General features: G+C 45.6%; 1 protein-coding gene across 3 annotated transcripts in view; it reads right to left on the bottom strand.

Annotated features, from left to right (window-relative positions):
* TFDP1 (transcription factor Dp-1) overlaps positions 1-18,631 on the bottom strand; it is an 88,802-nt gene that overhangs the window by 46,983 nt on the left and 23,188 nt on the right. For all 3 annotated transcript variants that reach the window (XM_066579667.1, XM_066579666.1, XM_066579665.1), the window contains exon 4: positions 1,627-1,724. In XM_066579667.1, the coding sequence (XP_066435764.1) occupies positions 1,627-1,724 (98 nt within the window). The remainder of the gene's footprint in view (positions 1-1,626; positions 1,725-18,631) is intronic.

Here is an 18,631-nt window from a genome sequence, read left to right on the forward strand (position 1 = left end):
CTCTAGCTGGTCATCAGGGAATCTCAGAATCTAGATGGTGCCTGCTAAACATCAGACAAGAGGCTGCACTATACAAAGGAGACATCCAGAGTAACAGGGATGGAAAAACGTGTATTTGTTAGAATGGCCCTTTAATAATGGTTTTACGGGTAGATTATCTGTAACATAGGGATGAAGGATTGCTACTATATACATAATGCACGTGTGGATAGCAAATCTCCCCACTTAGAAGGGGTGATGTGCTGCTAAAGAGTGCATTTAGTTCTGCATAAAAGATCCAGTCGATAAATGAATGTTTGCTCATTGGTCTTCTGATCATGGACATATTCAGGTAGGCTGTTATCTGCTGACAAAATAATAAAAGAGCCTATACTCCCTTGCATCTCCCGATTACTCCAGATCCCTGTTCACATCCAGGAACATCCTGGGCCGTCTAAACGCACAATCACTGCAGTCAATCAGTGGCACCAACGTTGGAGGCCAGCGAGTGCCACAGCGATCACGCTTTCAGATGGCACATGACTTGTACCAAAAGCAGAGGGAGGCCAGAAGTAACAACTGAGAATAATGTACCTTGATTTTCCAGCAATTATTGACTTTTAAACAGATTATCTGCCAGAGAACCCCTGTAAGTAACTTTTGACCTTTTCCGTGTTCTGGGGAGGAGTGGGGAGTAAAGGGGGTAAAATAGCTTCCAGGAAATCCATTTCTTAGGGTCCTTTTAAAAGATTTGATTCTCGTTTGAACGGGCGACGTCACCGCTGAGTCGTTCGCACTCATGCAGCCTGTTAATACAGGCAAATGCGCAGTCGGCCGGTTGAAACGAGAAGAGTTCTGTCCCTGTATAAGCGAATACAGACACTGAACATTATCATTTGGTTTAAACAGCAAACAATTAACCAATAATTATTTTTATGCCCGCAGAAACGAAACGGTGAATGAGAAAAGAACGATTCTCATTCGTCATTCCCCCAACGTTTAGACTGAACGGATGTCGTTTACTCAATCGCTTGAACAATTTTTGGAATGATAATCGCTCCATCTAAATGCAGAATTACATTCCAAAGGTGTGATGATACAAATGGATGGGTGCGATGACAATAGGGAGAGCAGATTCCAAGTGCAGACTGACATATCATGGCAAACGAGGCAGGCTTTAAATTCTCTATGACTAATGGACAAAGTGTTAAATAACCAAGAGCAAGGTTAATGTGGAAGTGAGATAATATGAGGAGTTATTTTAAGCTAGCTATCCCTTTGGTCCCCTCCTTAACTGGATAAATGCACTACTTACCATGACCCTATTAGTTGCTGAGAGAGGATTTTTTTTTTATTATTATCTGCCTTAAGCCCAGGTGACCTTGTTTAATGTTAGCTGCACAAAACCAGGTTAACGGAGCATCCAGATCCCAACAATTCTATATAAAATTAGGACTTTTTCTAATGTTCTATGCTAAGTAAAACAGACAGCTAATCTTACCATGGACTGAGAAGTACATAAAACAAGGCTAGGAATAATCATACATATCACGTTTGTCAGATACTGTATTACATGTAACAAATAGGCCACATTTATCACCATTTCTCCACCATGAAATATTCACACACTAAAGAAAGATTGCTTACCACTTGTTGAGAAACATTAACATTGGACTGTCCAAACGTTTTGGGCAATAGCTGTTTTCCGACAGAAGATGGATGGACAGCCAACAACGACACTACACCTACAAATTAACCAAAAACAATGACTGCAGTACCTTACAGCAACTCAACAGAAATTCATTTAGAATTGGTTTGCACAAATTAGTAGCAGACGCTTAAAGGCTTGTCCTACATAAGGAACTTACTATTTGTCATATGGATAGAAGGTATCTGATCAGTCTCACCAATCACAAGGGGTTTCCAGTATGTCAGAATGAATGGTGTGGCAATTGGCTACATTCATGTCTATGGGACTACCACAGAGTACAAGCACTCTGCCATCTCCAGTAGTCCTTAAGAAATGACTAGAGCTCATTCAGGGACACTTAGGACCCCAATCATATGATCAGTGGGGATCCCAGCGTTCGGACACTTATCACCAATCCGGACAATATATAAAATAAGTTCCTTCCATGGGACAAACCCTTTAAACCAAACCCTTCGTACAAAAGCATCCAATTTGCCAATAATGTACTCTGTAGAATTAGAAGTGATCCCCTCCCTCCGGTTATAGTCATACACTACAGATTTGTGGGACAAATATTTTAAGCAGGGCCATTCACCTAAATGGGGTCTGCAGTAGTCCCTGCACCACAGCAATGGGGTTTTCAGGCACAGAAGTTTCAGTAATGAATGAACATACCCTAGCAATCCTAAACCGCTGCGTACTTCTGTGGCACATACTTAAGGCTCCTTCTACATGGAGCGATAAACCATTTGCTTTTTCAGCACGTTTATACAGGCAGATAAATCATTCGCAATTTCGTTCGTAAAGCGTGCAGTTCACGGTCACTGTGCCAGAGAATGACTAAACAATCGCTGTTCACAGGCAACGACATGCAAATGAGAGAACGATTATTTTTATGCCTCCACAAAACGGACGAACAAGAATGAAACAATTTCTCATTAGTCGTTCAAAAAAATAAATAAATAAAATTACTTGTTGGATTAAGTGAATTTGAACAATAATCGTTTAATGTAAACCTGGCCAATGATTGAACGATAACATTCAATGTAAAAGAGCCCCCTCAGTCCAATTTAAAATAGAACGCCATTAAACCTAAGGCCCCATGCGTACTGTGGATTTCATGCCAGAATCCATGCAATTTTAGCTCTATATTGAATATTATGATAATCTGTGCCGTGCTTCATACTGCATAGATTTTGATATTCGTTTTGCAGGGGGTGAACTGACAAGTCAAATCTTGGCATGGAAACTTCGAGTGTGCATGGATCTGCATGTAAAGCTGCAGCAGTATTTCAAAGCTCAATCAACGGTAGAAACCAAAGACTAAGTGTCACATCCAGGTTGGAAAAATACAATGTGACTTTGACACTTAAGGCTGGGTCCACACGGGGCAGATTCCCGACAGAAATCTCGCGGTTTGGCCGCAGGCGGTTTTGAAGCGGCCCGGCCACTCGCTCTTCCACCGCGGCCGGCGCTCCCATAGAGGAGAGCGCGGCCACAGCGGGAAAAAAAAATGAACATGCTGCGGTCGGCAAATCCGCGCTTAGCCGCAGCGGATTTGCCATCCCGTGTGGACGAGATTTCTGAGAAATCTTGTCCACATGGCTGGCTAATTCTGGGATTAGCGGCCGCATGCGGATTTGCCGCGGCAACATTCCGCCCAGAATTTCCACGGCGAAATTCCACCCCATGTGAACCCAGCCTAACCTAACCATCTTAATGAGGCCGAAGTATTTGGGCTCCTGCACACCTGCGTTTTTCTTGTGCGTTTTTTTGCACGCGATTGTCAATGGAACCTCCTAATGTTAAAAACACATTGTAGGAAAAATTGCAAAGCACCAACTTATGATGTGTTTTTAACATTGTTTTTTTCATGCAACTGTCAATGGGACTTCCCAAACAAAAAAAAACACGCATTGATATCGCATGAAAAACCGCACAAGAAAAATCGCAAGTGTGCAGGAGCCCTTAGGCTGGGTTATCCTGGGACGGAAACTCCACGGCTCAGCCGCACCGAAAAACCGTGAGATTTCCGCAGCTTTAAAACCTGCTGCATTTCACCACGGTTCGGCCTCCGGTATTCCGCTGTGGCCTTCTCTCCCCATAGAGATATAGACAAATTGAATTCCGCAACGGATTGGCCGCCCCGTGTGGACGACATGGCTAGCTAATCCCAGGATTAGGAGCCGCGGGCGGAATTGCTGCACGGAAATTCTGTCCCGTGTGAACCCACCCTAAGGGCTTAATCAGGCGACCGTATATTGGCCGGGTTTTCACGCCCGGCCATTATACGGCGTCCCTCTCTGCAGCGGGAGGAGGCTGGAAGAGCCGGGAGCAGTGCTCTCAGCTCCTGCCCCCTCTCCACTTTTTGCAATGGGAGGGGGCGGAGCTACGTTCCGAGACTTAGTTCCGCTCCCATCCAGCCCCTCCCATTACAAATAGTGACAAGGGGGGGGGGGGGAAGGATCTCAGAGCACTGCTCCCAGCTCTTCCAGCCTCCTCCCCCTGCAGAGGGGGACGCCATATAATGGCGGGTGTGAAAACGTCTGAAGGCGCCCTTAAAGTAGCAATAACTGCTGAAACCTTAAACCAGAATGTAAATGTCATTTTAAACTATGTGATAAGTTGTGTATACATATTAGATAAACTGTGGCAGGCGTCACCAAAGCTCTGGAGTGTGCAGGGAAAATCCAACAATCAAGAGAAACAAGAATCAGGTATGTTGTATTTCAACAAATCTTTTGCTTTCCTGGAAGAGAATAGCTGCTCAAGTTGTCCAAGTGCCACTTATCCCTCTATTAGAAAAACATGAAAATACAACTGATAGGAGCAGACACAATTATGGGGTAGTGTGCAGGGGATCAGGGCTGGATGATCCCTGTACACCTCCCATACAGGTTGTGGGCTCCTCCAATGCTCTGGACAGTACATCCCTCTAGAAGTTGCAATATCTTCTCCACTTTTACAGCACTGCATAGCCAGACCAACTGCTAAGAAAGTGAGTCACTGTTCCCAGTACAGCTGGTACCAACTGCTAAATTAGTAGAGATTTCTAAAAAAATGAATTTAATGATTTTTTAAACATAGCGTTTTATGGAGTTTTCAAACGTGTTTGACAGCGGTTTTACTGCACCCCATCATAGCAATGGGTGATGTGGTGGGTACAAAAGGTCTGTAACGCACTAGAATAGAACAGACCACTTACATTTAGTGCAGCGTTAGAAACGCTTGTCTGAGAAGCCCCAATGAAATTAACTGAAGGTTCAGTACAGCTTTTAAGTGGGTGTTTCAACCAATTGCTAAAATGTTGAAGAAAAAACCCAAAAAAAGACGCCTGTAAGTGGCCTTAGAGTAGTTTAACATGGGGGATCGCGATATTGGTGCAGCAAAAATCGCATCTTTTTTCCCCATGATTTTTGAGCGTCATTGCTGCTTTTTCCTCACAAAACCATCGCTGCCACTTGCATTTTTCTGGTACGAAAGTCAATAGGTTTTTCCTATTTTCAAAAAAACGCATCACACTTAGATCGCAAGTTCATGTTTTACGATACGATAAAAAGGAGGCTCCATAGGGAAACATAAGTGATAAAAATATGTAAAAATAACCACAAAATGCATAAGGATAGGACATGCTGCTTTTTTCGCTTCACATTGCATGGGTGAAAACATCGCAAACGTAAAAGGAAACCATTGGCTTCATAACTGCGTTTTTACTCACTCTGGCATCACGCCATTTTATTGCCCGTGTGAAAGCACTCTAAGGCCTCATGTCCACGGGCAAAATAGGATTTAGAATCCGCAGCGGATCACCTGCATGCGGATCCGCATCACATAGGGATGCATTGACCACCCACAGGTAGATAAATACCCGCGGATGGTCAATAAAAGTGATTTAAAAAAAAAAAGGGAGCATGAAAAAATCTGGACCATGCTCCATTTTCGTGCGGGTCTCCCGCAGGCTTCTATTGAAGCCTATGGAAGCCGTTCGGATCCGCGGGAGACCAAAATCAGAATATACTCACCTGCTCCGGATCTTCCCTTCTTCGCGGCCGGATCTTTTTCCTCGGGCCGGCGCATGCGCGCGGCACGCAACCTACGTGCCCTGCGCATCCGCCGGGCCGAAGAAAGAAGATCCGGCCGCAACGGAGAGAAGATGAAGCCGCGACGAAGGGAAGATCCGGAGCGTGCGAGAGGTGAGTTAGTTCTTATTTTCAGCACTCATGTCCGCGGGGCAGGAGGGACCCGCTATGGATTCTCCATGGAGAATTCGTAGCAGGCCTGATTTTCCCCGTGGACATGAGGCCTTAGTGAAGCAAGTTATACAGAAGAATGAAGCAGACTGGTAGTTTTGTGGGAATAGATTCAGTGTAACATATTTCAACTTAAAGGGGTTGTCCCGCGAAACAAAGTGGGTCTATACACTTCTGTATGGCCATATTAATGCACTTTGTAATGTACATTGTGCATTAATTATGAGCCATACAGAAGTTATTCACTTACCAGTTGCGTTGCTGGCGTCCTCGTCTCCATGGTGCCGTCTAATTTTCAGCATCTAATCTCCCGATTAGACGTGCTTGCGCAGTCCGGTCTTCTCTGTGTTGAATGGGGCGCTCGTGCTGGAGAGCTGCTCCTTGTAGCTCCGCCCCGTCACGTGTGCCGATTCCAGCCAATCAGGAGGCTGGAATCGGCAATGGAACGCACAGAAGACCTGCGGTCCACCGTGGGTGAAGATCCCGGCGCCCATCTTCGCAAGGTAAGTAAGAAGTCACCTGAGCGCGGGGATTCGGTAAGTACTACCCGTTTTTGTTTTTTTTTATCCCTGCATCGGGTTTGTCTCGCGCCGAACGGGGGGGGCTATTGAAAAAAAAAACCCCGTTTCGGCGCGGGACAACCCCTTTAATTCCTTGCTCACTTATGCGTAGGAGTCCAGTGGGTGGCATTAGCCATTGGTGGCCATCTCTGCATGCCTTTACACAGGGAAGGCCCTCAAACATTGAGCAAGACCCCACACTAGACCCCTAAGCACAGAATAGAAGAGCAGGGACTTCAAAGTAAAACTAAAATATTAAGTGTAACATGTAGTTTAGTCATCTAAAGCAAAGCTATGGGCAAAACTAATGTAACAACACTAACTAGTTCAGGAAAAACATTTGCTCTTGTAGGACCTGAGGCGATGACCCATGACACATTGATTTGCTTGGTGATCTATTGATCACCCCCTCTGATGTGACAAAGGGCATAAAAGTATCAGTTTTGCAGGAGTGTTGCAAAATAAATCCAACAAATCCATTGTAATGCTTTCAAAGATATTACCAGGACCTATGTGCTACACGGCAGAGATAATGAGAGCTTAGGGAGTTAAAGAAGTGACTGAGTTTATGCAGTAATGGTCCTTTTACACAACACGATCACTCAGATTTCTGTGCTGCTGCGGGAATGATAACACTGGTCAACAAATCAAACTTTTTTTGTATCTGGTTTGTAAACAGGTTGATTTAACGAATTTTAGGGTGCTTAATTCAGTGGAAGAATCAAATTCTATCACGAGATACACAGCACCATTACATAGACAATAATACAGTATTGCCAAATATTGTCTGGTTTTAAATACAAAAAAATAAAAAAATTACACTCAGAACTCAATAATGTTTTTCTGGTAATGAATTTGTGAATGAAACAAAAAAAAATACCGATATGCTGAGGTAAGAATAAAGAGAAGTGCTTCATGCAGATTACAACAAACACTAAACAGCACGACAGATAGGCTCATGTCGGTAACCTTCCTGCTCAACTACATTGTTTTACCCTGAGGGGTTAAAGGCTGTACCTTAAAGAGAGTAACGTGAAGTTAGAGTAATAAAACATGTAGATTTTCAAGTGAAGTTCACAAAAAGGAATGACAAAAGCAACACTTATGCAGTTATTTAGAATGCAGTTGTCGAACTACAAAAAGACACTGTACGTTAATCTGTCAAATGACAATATCACTCCATTATAGGAGCTTAGAGAGGACCTTAATAGCCATCTTCATACCCCACTATAAACAGATCACTTGTGTCAGGTGCAGACATCTGGAGAGCCCGCTACTGTTATGCAGCTAGGTGAAGACAGACTTCTCAACCTTTCTTCACCTTGCTTCATAGCAGAAGAGGGTTAAAGAAAAACGTACAGAACAGGCTAATATTGAAAAACGCTTATAAGAGAAAGGGAAGAAATTGTATTCTAAGGCCACTCACACAAGCAGGTTTTTTTTTGGGGGGGGGGGGGTTAGGGCTTCTACCCACTAGCGGCTTTTTTCCCCCCCCCCAACACTACGATATCGCTGCGTTTTTTCCAATGGGACTTTCTAATGGTAAAATCGCATTGCACAAAAATCACAAGTTCGTGCTTTTGCGATGTGATTTTAACATTAGAAAGTCCCATTGAAAAAAAAAAAACAGCAATATCGCAGCATTAAAAAACAAAAACAAAAAAAAAACAACTAGTGGGTGGAAGCAATTACAGTGTTTAGCGCAGCCTTTTTATTCCTCCAATGATTTCAATGGGGCTTCTCAGACAAGCGTTTCAGCGTGGAGATTCTAGCGCAGTGATTTTCAAACACGGTCTGCTCTATGTTAGTGAGTTTCAGCGATTTTTAACACACCTAAATCACCCATTGCAATGACGGGGGTGTGGTTAAAACCGCTGCCGAATGAGTTTGTATAAACCCGCCTTTCATCGTTTTTAGATGCCTGTGTAAGTTTTTTGATCGTTTTTTATTGCATTTTTTCTGGACAACAGGGTGACCGAAAAAGTGCATTTCTGGCCTTTTCTTCTTCGGACGACGTTCACCGTGTGGAGTAAATAATGCGTTCCTTTTATAGATCAGACTTTTACAGACGCAGCGATACCAAATATGTATTTTAGTTTCAGGATTTAGATTCTATTATAGGCATTGCAAAAGGGGGCAAAACTTTTTATTTATTTATTTATTTTTTTTTACAATTAGTAAAACTTTATTAACCTTATTTTCACTTTCTTTTCTAGTCCTCCTAAGGGACCACAACTTGCGATCCTTTGATCGCTCCTGCAATATGATGTAATGCTATAGTATTACATCATACTGCTATCTGACAGGCAGCCTATCAAGCCACCCCACAGAGATAGCTTGATAGGCAGTCTGCTGAAACAGCCCTGGGGCCTTTCAGAAGGCCCCTGGCTGCCATGACACCCACACGGCTCCCTGCGATCTCATCACAGGGGGACCAGTCGGGGAATTTAAATGCCACTGTCAATTCTGACAAAAGTGTTAATAGTGCAAATCAGCCGGGTGGCTGATTGCAGCTATTGGCCGTGGGTGCCAGCTGTAACAGCTGACGCCTACGCTGTATGAAGAGAGGTCGCCCCACGATCTCGCTTCAGACATACCCTGACGCTGCAGGACGTAACTGTATATCCTGTAGCGTTAAGGAGTTAATGTATTCTGTGTAAGATTGCCCTCAAAGAGGTTTTGTTACCTTTACGAGGGGGTGCTGATAAGTCTTTGGCTTTGTGTTCTTTTTTTGTTTCTATGGTAACGAATGTTACATCACATGAAAGCCTTATGTGTCTAATATGTTTTCAAAATTTTGTGTTTGTAGTTCATGGCAACAGTGATCTAGGCACACGGGAAACAAAATGGCGGAGTCTAAGGCGATATTCACGGCAAATGAGAGCAGAAGAGTGATAAAATTCTTGTTTCTGCAAGGAAAGTCTACGCAGGATATTCATGGTGATATGTGGCAGACATTGGGGGATCAATGCCCTTCATATTCTACAGTTAAGAACTGGGTTGCCAAATTTAAAACGGGCCACTTCAGCACCAATGAGGAGGAACGTCCTGGACGACCGAGAGAGCTTGTTGTTCCAGAGATCGTTGATGCTGTGCACAACCTCATACTGGAGAATCGGCCAATTTCAGCTAAAGGAATAGCAGATATCATGGGGGTTTCTCGGGAACGTGTTTGTGTCATTATCCAAAGGTCCCCAAATGTTTGACAACAGATCAGAAAAGCATGCGAGTGAAAACTTCCCGGTCCATTTGTCAGCGTTTCCGGAATAAGAACTTCCTGGATCGACTGGTCACTATGGATGAGACCTGGATTTATTTGTAAGACCCTGAAACCAGGGTCCAAAGGAATCTTGCTCCTGCAACACAACGCCTCCGCTCACACTATACAAGTGACCACGGCAAAACTGGTGGAGCTAGGCTTCAAGCTTGTTGACCACCCACCCTATTCACCAGATCTAGCTCCCTCCGACTATCATCTGTTTCCAAACCTGAAGAAACACCTCAAGGGTACAAAATTTCACACCACTTCTGATGCCTTGGCTGCTACGGATGACTGGTTTGAGGAACAACCAAAATCCTTCTTTTTGCAAGGCTTACAGAACTTGGAATACCGATGTAAGAAGTGTGTTGACATCAGTGGAATAAATGTAAAGTTTAATCTTCCTATCTCGTTTCTTTCTGGGTAAATCAAAAGGCTTATCAGCAGCCCCTTGTGTATATGTATTTTTTTTTTTAAATGTGTGTGAACTCTTTACATTATCACAATATAGCCCCTGTACCAAAAACTCCATAGGCGATGTAAACAACGGCCAGAGCGACAGGTCATTGTTTGGACATTACGCCCAGGTATTCAAATCAGCCCTGGCTCAAAGCATGTAAAAACCCCAATTTTTAAATCCTAGTCTTCAACTTGTGCAATTATATTTTGCACAGGTTACAATAATGGTTTAAGACTTCCAATCACTTTCACTAGTTTTGAATATAATGCACAAAAAACTTCACATCTAAATAGCTAGTTCACCGATCAAACATTACAAAATAATCACTAGACCGATACTGACTGATGCACATAGCACTCAGGATATGCATGTGTTGGCTGATAGCGCCACTGTGTGGACAGACTCCTCATTGTCCAGTCTATCACTATAAGCAACATGCTGGGCTCCAACATCTGTAATGTAGTAACAATCTTTGCATGTTGAGCAATTCTTACGTTACTCGCTCTGTGATAAGGACTTTATTTCTACCAACTTCTCACACTTGTGCTGCTGGATCTGCAAGACCTTATTCTGAAGGGTAACAGTCGTGTGGCCCGGAATCACACAAATATTGTACACACAAGAGATGGGACATCTGCATGTGTGCTTGTAAGCAGGTTGGGCCTCCTCCTCTGTATTGTGCATGAGGGGGGGGGGGGGGGGGGAGGGAGGACAAAAATTACGGATGTCTCTATGCTATTTTAATTTTATTTTTTAAATGGGGATGTGGTGGTGGGCTGGAAGGCCTTATGCAAAGACACACACTTACCTGAATGCAGTTTGGGTACAGCAGTGATGGCACATCACTTCTGCCCTGATTTCCCCTCATGGTATCAACTGCTCCTCCTCCTGCCAGGCTCCCGGGCATTACTGTAGGGAGTTGGCTATCTCGCTCATTTCAATACCCAAGTCAGCCCCCATCTCAGCCAGCTCTTTGCAGAGACAGTGAATGGGCTGCCATAGTAATTGACATGAGGCAATCCCCTACAATGCCATCACTGATGCCAGCAGGAGGGGAGGAACTCGTTACCACGTGTACTAACGGGCCCAGACGTGGAGGTGCCAGAGCTACTGCAGGTAGATGTGCCAATAGAGAACATCTTTAATATGTGTATTCTGAGGGTTCCTCAGAACCAATAATCCGTGGAAGTTTTAAATGCTCATTTAGTAATTACACTCCAGACCAGTTAGTCCCGAACCTGCGGCTCAGGAACAACATGTGGCTGGAAATCCAATACTGCGTTGCAAGCTATTGTTAGTCACCTTGATGGGAAAGGGCGCTGAGCGTCTCCACTGAAATATGGCAAAAGCCACTCTAATTATGCCTTATTTAAAAAGGCATAATATGTCCCCCACAACAGGCTAGCTGGTCACACTGGGAAGTCACGCTCTCTAGGAACAGCAATAAGAATAATAAGGGCTCATTCCCACGTGTGGAAGCGCAAAACGCAGAGTGTGGTCTTGCAGCAATTTACTGCCCTGAGAGCCGGCTATCACCGTGTATGGCAGTGATCGTCCACTGCGCATAGCATCGCATCTCACGCACACGATCAGGGGCAGTGTGACTTTTTAAAATTTTCTTATTTTATATCCCACTCTGTGTCATAGCAGAATTGTGCATGTATCGTCATCCATATGCAATACATTGTGTATGGACAGAACGATCAACAGTGAAATAGATCATGCTGCGATCTTTTTCACGCATGTATCCACACGCAATGTATATATGCTAATGTAAATGGATCAATGAAAATCAATGTACTTTCATTGGCTCCATTCACTGCGTACTATGAGGGCAGGCGTAATACACTGTAAAATCACGGTCGTGTGAATGAGCCCTAATAAGTCTCTCAAATGTGTATACATAATGCTAGATACAGTTGTATAGATTTTCCTTGCTAACACTATTTCCCCAGTCGTCTCCACGACAGCACCAATTGAGATTGCCTCCTCCTGATAGGACAGGAACACACAGAGGTTAAAAGCTCCCCCCCTTCCCCACTTTCCTCAGTGTCTTCCTGTCCTGCCAGGAGGCAGGATCTCTTGAGGAGCTGGTGGAGAAGCCAGCCAGGATTACTTACAGGCGGATCGGAGGGCAGTGGGTCAGCCTGTCCTCCCTTCCAAGCCAGACGACTCCCGGGACGCCACATGGGGTGGTAACCCCCGGGCCAGGTTCCTCCCGGGGCGGCCCATGGGGGGTACAAAGCGGGAGCCTCAGTCCCCCTCGTCCTCCCTGCAGAAGTTAGAGCGCGGTGCTCCAGGAAGCCCTTCGACGGCGGGGGGGCGGGGCGCCGCGTCACGTGTCCAGCGCGATGACGTCATCGCATCTGCATCAGGAGGGGGCGGGGCTTAGCGCAGGAGCGCGAAAATTTTAAAAAAATAGGAACCTGAGAGAAGCCAGAACAAACCAGCACTACAGGTCGCAGGGTGTCTGCAGCACCGGTATAGTAATGAGTGCTCCAGCCCCAGAGACAGCTGAAACCTCAGCCTCAGCGGCCGTAAGTAGCCAGTGCGGCAAAAAATACAATGCAAATATCCAGTGTATTGTTTACGGAAAAATTGCATATTTACCCGCAAAAATGCTTTATTTGTCACGGGGTTAAAAAAGACATTCCCTCCCCCCCCCCCAGAACAAAACTCAGAAAATGCGTGGAATGCGGGATAAAACTGCCAGCTACGTACCAGAGGCCTCTATGCAAGGCATGCGTAGCTAGGCTAGTCAAAGAGGAATCGGGAGGACGTTAGGTAGCTGGTGAAAGAAGAGGTAGATCAGCCCTAACGTCACAGCTGGCGCCGCCAGCTAAACGCCAGAAAAAGGCGTATGTTCCTGACGAGCCTTCCGACTCCAAAAGTTCTATCGGGTCGGAGCAAGAGGAACAGGCGGCCGAGGAGTCCTCAGATTAGGAGGACTACAAAAAATACTTATTCCATCAGGACGACTTAATGGAATTGATTAAGTCAGTCAGGGCTACAATAAAAATGGAAGAGCCCAGAGAACCACGTACTTTACAAGATGAGATATTTGGGGGACTAGGGGAGAGGTGCAAGCATACCTTCCCTGTCCACAAGAATATCACCAAAATAATCCAAAAAGAGTGGAGGAAATCAGACGCAAGCTCCTTCTCCACTAGAGGGGTAAAAAGAAGGTACCCATTCGAGGAGGAAGTTTGCGCAAGCTGGGAGGAGGTACCTAAGGTAGACGTCCCAGTGGCCAAAGTAGCCAGGAAAACGACCCTGCCCTTTGAGGACGCCGCACAGTTAAAAGATCCCATGGATCGCAAAGCTGAGGGCCTTCTAAAGAAATCATGGGAGGCAGCGGCAAACATACTTAGGCCAGGGATCGCAGCCACTTGTGTGGCGCGAACTCTGGGGGTATGGCTAGAATAGCTACACCTAACCAATAAGACGCCGAGGGAACAGATCCTAAATTCCCTTCCGATCCTGCATATGGCAACAAATTTCCTAGCGGACGCCGCGGCCGAAACTGTCAAACTCTCGGCGACGGCTACAGCCCGGTCTAACTCAGCCAGAAGAGTGTTATGGCTGAAATCGTGGTCAGGCGTCCTAGCCTCAAAAAATAAGCTATGCGCCCTCCCGTTCTACGGCCAGTTTTTGTTCGGACCGGACCTTGACAAGATTCTAGAGAAGGCGGCCGACAAAAAGAAGGGATTCCCGGAAGAAAAGCCACAGAGAGGGAAGACCTTCTTCCTGGCCCCAAGGCAACAGCCCGAGGCCTACCGAGGCAAGGGCAAGACAGGCCGCTGGAGTTACCCCAAGGGGGGCAGAGGAAGGAACATCCTTTTTAACCCCCACCAGGGGGAGCCAAAGCAGAGACCCTGACGCCATCCCCATAGGGGCAAGGCTGGGGGGCTTTGTGGATCAAGGGGCCGCGATTTCCGAAGGCCCATGGATCCCAAAGATCTTACAGCAGGGATACAGGATAGAGCTGGTGTCCCTCCCCAGAAGAAAATTCATTATCACGGGAGGCTCCAAACAAGTTACACCTACTAAGGCAAAGCGTTGGGGACCTGCAACAACTAAATGCAATATCCCCCGTACCGCAAAACGAGGAAACCCAGGGCCATTATTCCAGGCTCTTCCTAGTGAACCTGAAACCTCTGAACACCTGCATCAGATACAGAAAATTCAAGATGGAGTCCATCTCCTCAACGATAAAGTGGATTCCCAAAGGAGCCTACATGGCATCCATCGATTTAAAGGATGCTTATTTCCACGTACCGATCCACGAGGGGTCCCGGAAATACCTAAGGTTCGCAGTGGATATGGGCAAAGGAATAGAGCACCATCAATTCAGATGCCTGCCCTTCGGGATCTCCTCAGCACCCAGAATCTTCACCAAAATTATGGCAGAGGTAGCCGCCTGAGGAAGAAGTCGGTCCTAATAGTACCCTACCTGGACGATATTTTAATAGCAGAGTCCAGAGAACTCCTAACGAAACACCTGAGGATAGTGCTAGAACTTCTCCAATCCTTAGGATGGATCATAAACTGGGAAAAATCCAGCCTAGATCCCGACAAACAGAAAACGTTTCTGGGTATAACGCTCGACTCAGAATCGCAATGCTCCTGCCTACCCGAGGAGAAAATACAAAAAATCCGACGCCTAGTCAAAACCTTTTTACGGAGACGATTATGCACAATTCGGGAAGTCATGTCTCTCCTGGGTAGCTTGACGTCATGCATTCCAGGAGTGGCATGGGCCCAGGCTCACACCAGAGCCCTGTAAGCCTCAGTCCTATCCACGTGGGACAAAAGGCAGTCCTCTCTAGGAACAAGAATGTACATTCCAAGCGTGGTGAAAACATGCCTGCGTTGGTGGACATCCCCAGAGAACCTGCGGAGAGGGGTTCATTGGCTACAAAACCCAGCCACTCACATCACAATGGATGCAAGCGCCTGGGGATGGGGAGCGCATGTGGGGAACCAGTTCTTTCAGGGCCCATGGCCTCAAAGGACAAAAGAACAGTCCTCAAATTACAGGGAACTACAGGCCGTATGGCAGGTCCTACAGCAGTTAGGGAACTCGCTACGGGACCAGCATATAAAGATACTGTCAGACAATATCACCGCGGTCGCCCATATACGACACCAAGGGGGCACAAGATCTCCCGCTCTGCAAAACATCGCACAGAAAATTTTCCACTGGGCAGAGGGCCGGATCCTCTCAATCACGGCAACCCATTTGAAGGGGACGCTAAACCAAAAAGCGGGCTCTCTCAGCAGGAGGCAAATAGACCCAGGAGAATGGTCTCTCTCCCTGAAAGCATTCAGAATCCTGATCAACCAGTGGGGGACCCCACAATTGCACCTGTTCGCAACCAGGGAAAATGCCAAAGTAAGCAATTTCTTCTCCGTCTGGCTAGGAGATCGTCCGACAGCAGTAGACGCCCTAGGCCAAGACTGGGGAGAGGGGCTGGTGTACGCCTTTCCTCCTATACCGTTGATCCCCTTACAACATTTCAGAACCCAGGTATGCACGCTAATCCTGGTGACCCCCTTCTGGCCCAAAAGAAGCTGGTTCGGTCTTGTAGCAACATTGAGCGTCCAGGACCCAGTCATCTTCCCTACCTGGACAGATCTTCTATCGCAGGGGCCACTGAGCTATCCAAGCCTAGACAAGCTCCACTTAACAGCATGGCTCTTGAGGAATCCTCACTAAAAGAGGAGGGATTTTCAGAGAGTAGTAGAAACGTTAATGTCCAGCAGAAAAAAAGACTACCCACCTTATCTACCAGAAAGTTTGGAGAAGGTTTTCCTCATGGAGACAGGGAAGGGATTGCGGGGATTCTATCCCGGACATCCCTCTAATCTTAGAGTTCTTGCAGGAGGGCCTACAGATGGGCCTCACTCCAAGCACCCTGAAGGTCCAGGTCGCAGCCCTTAGCGCCATATGTGACACAAAGTTCGCAGACAACAGATGGGTCAACAGGTTCCTAGCAGCAGCAACTAGATTACGGCCTAGGCCCATAAATCTTTTTCCAGACTGGAACCTTAATTGGGCCTTAAGGGCCATGACAACGGTACCATTCGAGCCGATAGAAGCTCTACCCATAAAAATGCTTACTATCAAGACCATTTTCTTAGTAGCCATCACCTCCGCAAGACGGGTTAGCGAGCTGCAGGTCTTGTCCATTCGCCACCCGTTCCTGAAAATCTCGGACACCAAATTAGTATTTAAAACGGACCCTGCCTTTATGCCGAAAGTAGGATCACATTTTCATAGGTCCCAAGACATAATAATCCCCTCATTTTTTAGTAAACCTAAAAACGAGGAAGAAAAAACCCTAAGCTGCCTGGACGTCAGGAAAGCAGTCCTAGGCTACATAGATGTGACAAGCCACTGGAGGCGGGACGACAACCTGTTCATCCAGTTCAGTGGCCCAAATAACGGGAGCAAAGCAGCAAAAAGCTCCATAGCCAGGTGGATCCGCCTGGCCATCATAGAGTCCTATAAGGCCTTCGGGAAGGAAATCCCTTTAGCTCTTAAAGCCCATTCTACAAGGGCAGTAGCATCCTCATGGGCCGAACATAGCTCAGCTTCGGTTGAGCAGATATGCAAAGCCGCAGTCTGGAAGAAACCCCACACGTTTGTTAAACACTACAGGGTAAAAGTGCAGCAGGACGAGGACATGGCCTTCGGCCGCAAAGTCCTCTCGGCAGCAATCCCACCCTAGGGAAACTTTAGTTGGTACGTCTCAATTGGTGCTGTCGTGGAGACGACTGGGGGAAAAATGGATTATACCTACCTGATAATCAGGTTTCCAGGAGTCTCCACGACAGCACCCGTACCTTCCCCCCCTAAATTGATAGTAAAGAAACTATATAATAGAATATAAAAGAAAAAAAAAAACAAAAAAAACATATAATATAAATTAAAAAAAAAAAAAAAACCCAGTTAAGGAAAAAAATTTAAGTTGAGCTCCTACCCCGGCAATTCGTTAGAATCCACTGAGGAAAGTGAGGAAGGGGGGGGAGCTTTGGCTCTGCCATGCCTTATGACAGCGATCATCAGGGCAGTGGTTAAAGTCCCTCAGAGGGACACAAACAGTGTAAAAAAAACAAAGATTAAAAAAATGAATTTAAAAAAATGTTAAAAAAAGTAAAAAAAACATTTTATGCTTTTTCTCAGATTAGCATAAAAAAAATTAAAACCCCACATATTTCGTATTGTCGCGTCCGTAACGACGCGTACAATAAGCTGCACATGCTTTTAACTGTGCATGGAAAAAAAAAGCTAAAAAACTGAGGCAAAATCCTAATTTTTAGCATTTTGCCTTAATAAATACGCAATAAAAGTGATCAAAAAAGCCATATGTACCCCAAAATGGTACCAGTAAAAACTACAGCTCGTCTCGCAAAAAATAAGCCCTCATAGAGCTCCGTACATAGAAAAATAAAAAAGTTACAGGACTTCGAATGCAGCAATTTAGAATAGAAAAAAAGATTTCCAAAAAAAAGGGGTTTTATTGCAGAAAAGTGGAAAAACCTAAAAAAAAATGTAAGAATTTTTTTACCGACACGCAGAAAAAATGGAATGTCTCATTTATGCTGCATAATTAACGCTGTAAAAAAATCTATGGCAGAATTGATGCGTTCTCTCCCTGCTATCATAAAAAAAAATAAAAAAAGTTTTACAATATAGTCTATGTACCCAAAACTGGCACCAATAAAAACTACAGTTCGCCACGCAAAAAACAAGCCCTTATACGGCCGCGTCGACGGAAAAATAAAAAAGTTATGACTTGATAAACGGAGAAGAAAATGCGCCATAAATTGTTCCGTCCTTAAGCCCAAAATAGGCCGTGTCATTAAGGGGTTAAAGGGGTTCTGTCGACAAAATAAAAAAAATTATACTCACCTGCATCCTGCCCTGAATCCCTGTAGAGTCTAAGCTGTGGAAAGAGAAGAATTGAAAAAAACAACGAAACTCACCTAATCCCGTTGTACTTGGTCCCTCTGTTTACCTGGTGCATGAGGGGTCAGCTCCAGCGTGTTCTTATCGACCTGGTCGCGTCTAACCTTTGCCGTCCAGAGAGTCGACGGTGAGTGCGCAAGCATGCCGGTAAGGGGGACGCATGCGCACTCTCCAAGGATGGCAGAGGTTAGACGCGGCCAGGCCAATCAGTGAGGGACACATCACTTGTGACGCGTCGCCCACTGACCCGGGCGGCAGGACTTGCCATCCGACAGTGATCGGAAGCTGGAACTTTGCCAGCTTCTGCCCTGCGATAGGACAGCTGCTGGAGGGAGAGAAGACCAGCAGGTTCCCAGTGACCGGCCCTGTAAGGCACAGGTGAGTATGATTTTTTTTTTTCCCTCTGACAAAACCCCTTTAATGAAATGGTTTTCAAATGTATATGTCATTTACGGTTA

This window comes from Eleutherodactylus coqui, chromosome 1, assembly GCF_035609145.1.
Source record: "Eleutherodactylus coqui strain aEleCoq1 chromosome 1, aEleCoq1.hap1, whole genome shotgun sequence".
NCBI lineage: Eukaryota > Metazoa > Chordata > Amphibia > Anura > Eleutherodactylidae > Eleutherodactylus > Eleutherodactylus coqui.